We start from the raw sequence: 4,708 nt of genomic DNA, 5'->3' as shown, positions 1-4,708 counted from the left end.
GTGAAATACATCAAACTGCATGCCAACATATAGGGAGAAATTCCCTTACCTTTCCATTTTTACTGTAGGCCTACAAGCCGATATTTGATTATGAAAAATGGATCAGACCAATGGATCTCAATGAATTTTAGGTTCCACTTCACTGTGAATTGATTTCAAGCATTTTGGTATAATATAATATTATAAATTATAATTGTTTACTAAGTTATATTTTTACTTGGTTTGTCGTTTTTATTTCAGAATTAATAATGATTTTAGTTTTGATGATGCTATTTCTAAAAAATATAATATTCCAGTATTTTCCTTTGATCCTAGGTATGTGTTATGAGTTTATTTCTTTAAAAAGTCTATCTGATTTAGTGAAGAAGAATCTTCAGAGGAGAAAATATTTATCGAATTTGTTGTGTAATTAATGACTAACACTATTCAGATTTTTCGCAAGAAAGTTGCACACTCTTCCATGTTTGCTCCCATGTGCTAGTCAAGACAACTTAGATGTAATGGACCTAATTCTGACCAATGTAAATTAAAGATTTTATGATATAATTATTGAATTTTGCTCACCAACCGTTTATGGATACTGTTGCATTGAGGGACAAGTTTAATGTTCCATCCATTCTACTAAACTTAAACAATTAGTTAGTATAAAAGAAAAAAATCATTTTGTGAAATGGTTCCTCCGACAAGTTCCGACACTCCGACAAGACATTTGAGACTTGATATTCGCGAATTGAAAAGCATGTTTTTATCACGCGGGCTGCAATAAAAAGTTGGAATGTTTTCACTACGTATGAAAAAACGAAACAATAAATAAATCATTTTTCAACATCTATCGTATGTCTTTTGACAGAAAATGTTTAGAAAGTATGCGCGCTATAGTATGTTTCGGACTATTCTGACCTCTCAAAGCATAGAGCAGAATTATTGCCCGAAATGTTCCTCCTGACCTTTAGGCCTAACCACTTATTATTTCAGTCTGTGAAATATCATTTATCTCATACGACACTTGATCGATATGAGGACCAGTGTTTATAAAATACAATTCTGCAGAAATATGATGTCCACGTTCCGATGGTAAATTCGAAAATGCAGTCGCCGACAAAATCTCAAAAAAAAAAAAAAAAAAAAAAACAATAACATGGCGCGCTTACTATTATTCACTTTGGAACTCGCCCAGTTGGATAGCTAAACATTTGCTGATTTTCTGTCAAAAGACATACGATAGATGTTGAAAAATGATTTATTTATTGTTTCGTTTCTTCATACGTAATAACAACATTCCAAATTTTTATTGCAGCCTGCGTTATAAAAACGTGCTTTTCATTTCGCAAATATCAAGTCTCAAATGTCTTGTCGGAGTGTCGGAGTATGTCGGAGAAACAATGACACCGGAAATGAGACAAGAATTGCTTGTAGTCTGACTTAAGAAAATAAACATCCATATTTTACCTGGATAAAAATTATTCCAATTTATAGTTGGTGTGATTATTGGGGAAAGCTAACTTATTGACTCACTAAGGAAGATATATACAATTATAGAGTGAATCCATCAAACTGACTGAGATAATTCATTTCTGATTGCATTGCAAATTGTTTTTCTCTTAAAGCATGAATACAAAAGCTCACAATAGAAGTAACTTAGTTCATTTTATACCTATTGGTATAGCAGGAACTAATAAGGTCATAAACAATGGATGGAAGGTTTTACCATTGAGTGATATTTTAAAGGATCTTGGCCATAAAAAAGTAAGTTGAAAATAGTCAAATGCGAAAAAATTTAACTAGAAAAAATCACTTACAAAGAATTAAAATTATATATTGCAAGATATTTAATAATATACCAAGAAGTTGAAATGTTAAGCCAAGAAATTCGTATCAAGTACCAATGGAATTTTAATTATTTAAAAAATCATAACTTTAAATTACTGGCAAAAGATTAATAATCAAAACAAAGTATTAAAAGGTTAAAACCATTAAAACTCGATATTAAACCAAATTCGTGCTATAATTTTTGGGAAAATCAGGTTAACGCAATACTGCGTCACTTTCCTAGAAGCCTATAGCCTTGATGGTGTCAACCAAAATGAATTATCATCTAAAGATAAAAATCCCAAACTGACTTAATCTTGATAAGATCAACAGGTGTCTGATTGGTTCCTATATCTCGTTCCTATATATCTCCTGCTAGCAATAGTTTTAACATGTAATTATCCTTAATTAGATCCAAAAATTTTTGCTGTTAGTGTAAATGTGAAATTGTTAGACCATTATGTTGGTATTGTTGCACCGAAGCAAATTTGTAAATTTGTAAACTAAATATGTTATATAAAATTGAAGATTATCAGAACTAATTGGGACGGGAATAATATCATACATACCGCTCACAGTTGTCACGTCAGTCACCACAAGGTTTCCGTTTGAAATTTCAGAATGTATTTGGTCTTCGACGAGCGCACTAAATTGCTTGCACGATAATTGTTCATTTCAACTGTAGTCAGAGTAACATCCGGTGACAACAGTTTTAAAGCCGTATTGTACACCTTCTCAAATAAATCGATAAATCTGGATAATCGACGTGCCCAAGCATCATAATTTAGGCCGGATCTTACCGGATATTACCTCTCACTCATTTATTAGTTTTTTGAATGATGGACCAAACTATGCTCTAAAAAGCATGTTGAGTACACACGGGCAAGTTTGCAGTTGTTGTACTGCCCAGGATTTGAAAAGTAGGAATCAATTGAATTTCTTGATGCTGAGATTTCGGTATTCTCTATCGAATAATATTACACTTCCTTTGATATATCTGCTGAATATCCTATTGGCCCACATGCAGTGGCGAGGCCAAAGGGTGGAATGCAGAGGGGTTACCCCCGACCCCCCCCCCCCCCTCGCAGCCCCGAAAGCATGTTTTTCAGGCAAAAATCTAGTAACTAGGTTCAGGCAACCCAAGGTATTTAGCCCCCCACCCCCCACGCGCGGAAGCCCACATAGTATCTGAGGTTGCCCGAATTTCTAACCTAGTTATGAGATTTTTGCCAGAAAAACATGCCTTTTTACAACAATAAATTAAAACTTTATGATTTTGGTATATAATTAATATTCTTGGTATTTGATAAGTTTTTAGGTATAAGATATACAATTTTTGACATTGATTTTTTCTTGGGAGATTTTTTCCGTTTTGGCATTCCATAGATGTGTTCGATGAATTTCCCAAACTTATATTCTGATAATGGCTTTTATATTTAAAATATGTATTAGTAGCAAATGTAAACCATTTGATTAATATTAATAATTGATGAATTTCTATTTTCAGGAAGACCTACAAGTGTTAAAAATGGATATAGAAGCATGGGAATGGGATACTTTTCCTAATCTAATTCAAACTAATTCAATATCTCATATAAAACAATTGTTTGTTGAATTTCATACTGCTAAAAGTTGTTCATTATCTAACCCTAATAGTTGTACTCAATATATCTCAGGTTTAAAATTATTCCATGATTTATATGAATTAGGCTTTCGAATATTTTGGACTCATAAAAATCCAGCATGTTTATTCAAATCAAAATTCACAGGTGAAGAACTCACTTGTTGTCATGAAATTTATTTTGTTAAAGTTTCATAAACATTTCATATCTTCATTAGGCATTTTATACGCCCACATCCGTCGGTCCGTATGCACAATTCTTGACTGATTTTGACGAAACTTGGTTTGATTGTTTGTAATCACCCAAAGATGAACCCTTTTGAAAATCAGAAAAGTCCAAACAATATTTAGTATGAGTTATTGGCCTTGCTTTGACGAAACTCTTTGTGAGTGTTGACCACTATCGAAAATTAGAAGAATCGAAAAAATATATAGTATGAGTTATTGCCCTTGTTCTTGAAAACGCGTTCAATTCTAAACACTCTAGAAGGTTCAATTCTTGATAGATTTTGACGAGACTTGGTTTGATTGTTTTTTTATCACCCAAGAATGAAGCCTATTGAAAAGCATAAAAATCGAAAAATATTCAGTATATGTGTTATTGCCCTTATTCTTGAAAACCCGTACAATTCTTGATGGATTTTAACGAAACTTGGTGTGAATGTTTGTTATTACCCAAGGATGACCCCCATTGAAAATGAAAAAATCGAAAAATAATTAGTATGAGTTATTGCCTTTGTTCTTGAAAATGCGTTCAAGTTTTTGCACTTAAACACTCTAGAAGGCACAATTTTTGATGGATTTTGACGAAACTTAGTGTGAGTGTTTGTAATCACCCAGGAATGAACGTTATCGAAAATCAGAAAAAAATTTAGTATGAGGTATTGATTGCCCTTGTTCTTAAAAACGTGTTCAAGCTTTAGCCTGTAAACACTCTAGAAGGCCCAATTCTTGACAGATTTAGATGAAACTTGTTATTATTATTTAGTATCGCTTCAAAAAGGTCAAAAGATTGAAGGTTTAATATTTCATACTGGTAGTTGTTACTGTACTGCCAAATATTAAAAATCAAAGCTGTCAGTAGGCGTATATTACCTTGCCTGGCAAGCAATCTTTTGGTATATAGGTCAGTGCTTCTCAACCTGGGGTGACATTTGGCGGGGGTGAAAAAAATCTGAGGGGTGAATAAAAAAAAAAAAACAAGGTTGAATTGTCAGAAAAGGGGTGAATTAATATGAGACGTCAACAAATGTGGCTTCATTCTGAGGTAATTAAGAA

The 4,708-nt window shown here is 32.8% G+C and overlaps 1 protein-coding gene across 1 annotated transcript in view; it reads left to right on the top strand.

Annotated features, from left to right (window-relative positions):
- Positions 1-4,495, top strand: part of LOTGIDRAFT_175387 (hypothetical protein) — a gene marked incomplete at both ends in the record, with an annotated part of 5,590 nt that extends 1,095 nt beyond the window's left edge. Inside the window, 4 exons of the mRNA XM_009056419.1 lie at positions 241-315; positions 1,608-1,746; positions 3,317-3,578; positions 4,419-4,495. Coding sequence (XP_009054667.1) covers positions 241-315; positions 1,608-1,746; positions 3,317-3,578; positions 4,419-4,495 — 553 coding nt within the window. The remainder of the gene's footprint in view (positions 1-240; positions 316-1,607; positions 1,747-3,316; positions 3,579-4,418) is intronic.
- Between the last annotated feature and the right edge of the window lie 213 nt (positions 4,496-4,708).

The sequence above is a fragment of the Lottia gigantea genome (assembly GCF_000327385.1).
Source record: "Lottia gigantea unplaced genomic scaffold LOTGIsca_275, whole genome shotgun sequence".
NCBI lineage: Eukaryota > Metazoa > Mollusca > Gastropoda > Lottiidae > Lottia > Lottia gigantea.
This window is presented reverse-complemented; position numbering and strand designations above follow the sequence as displayed.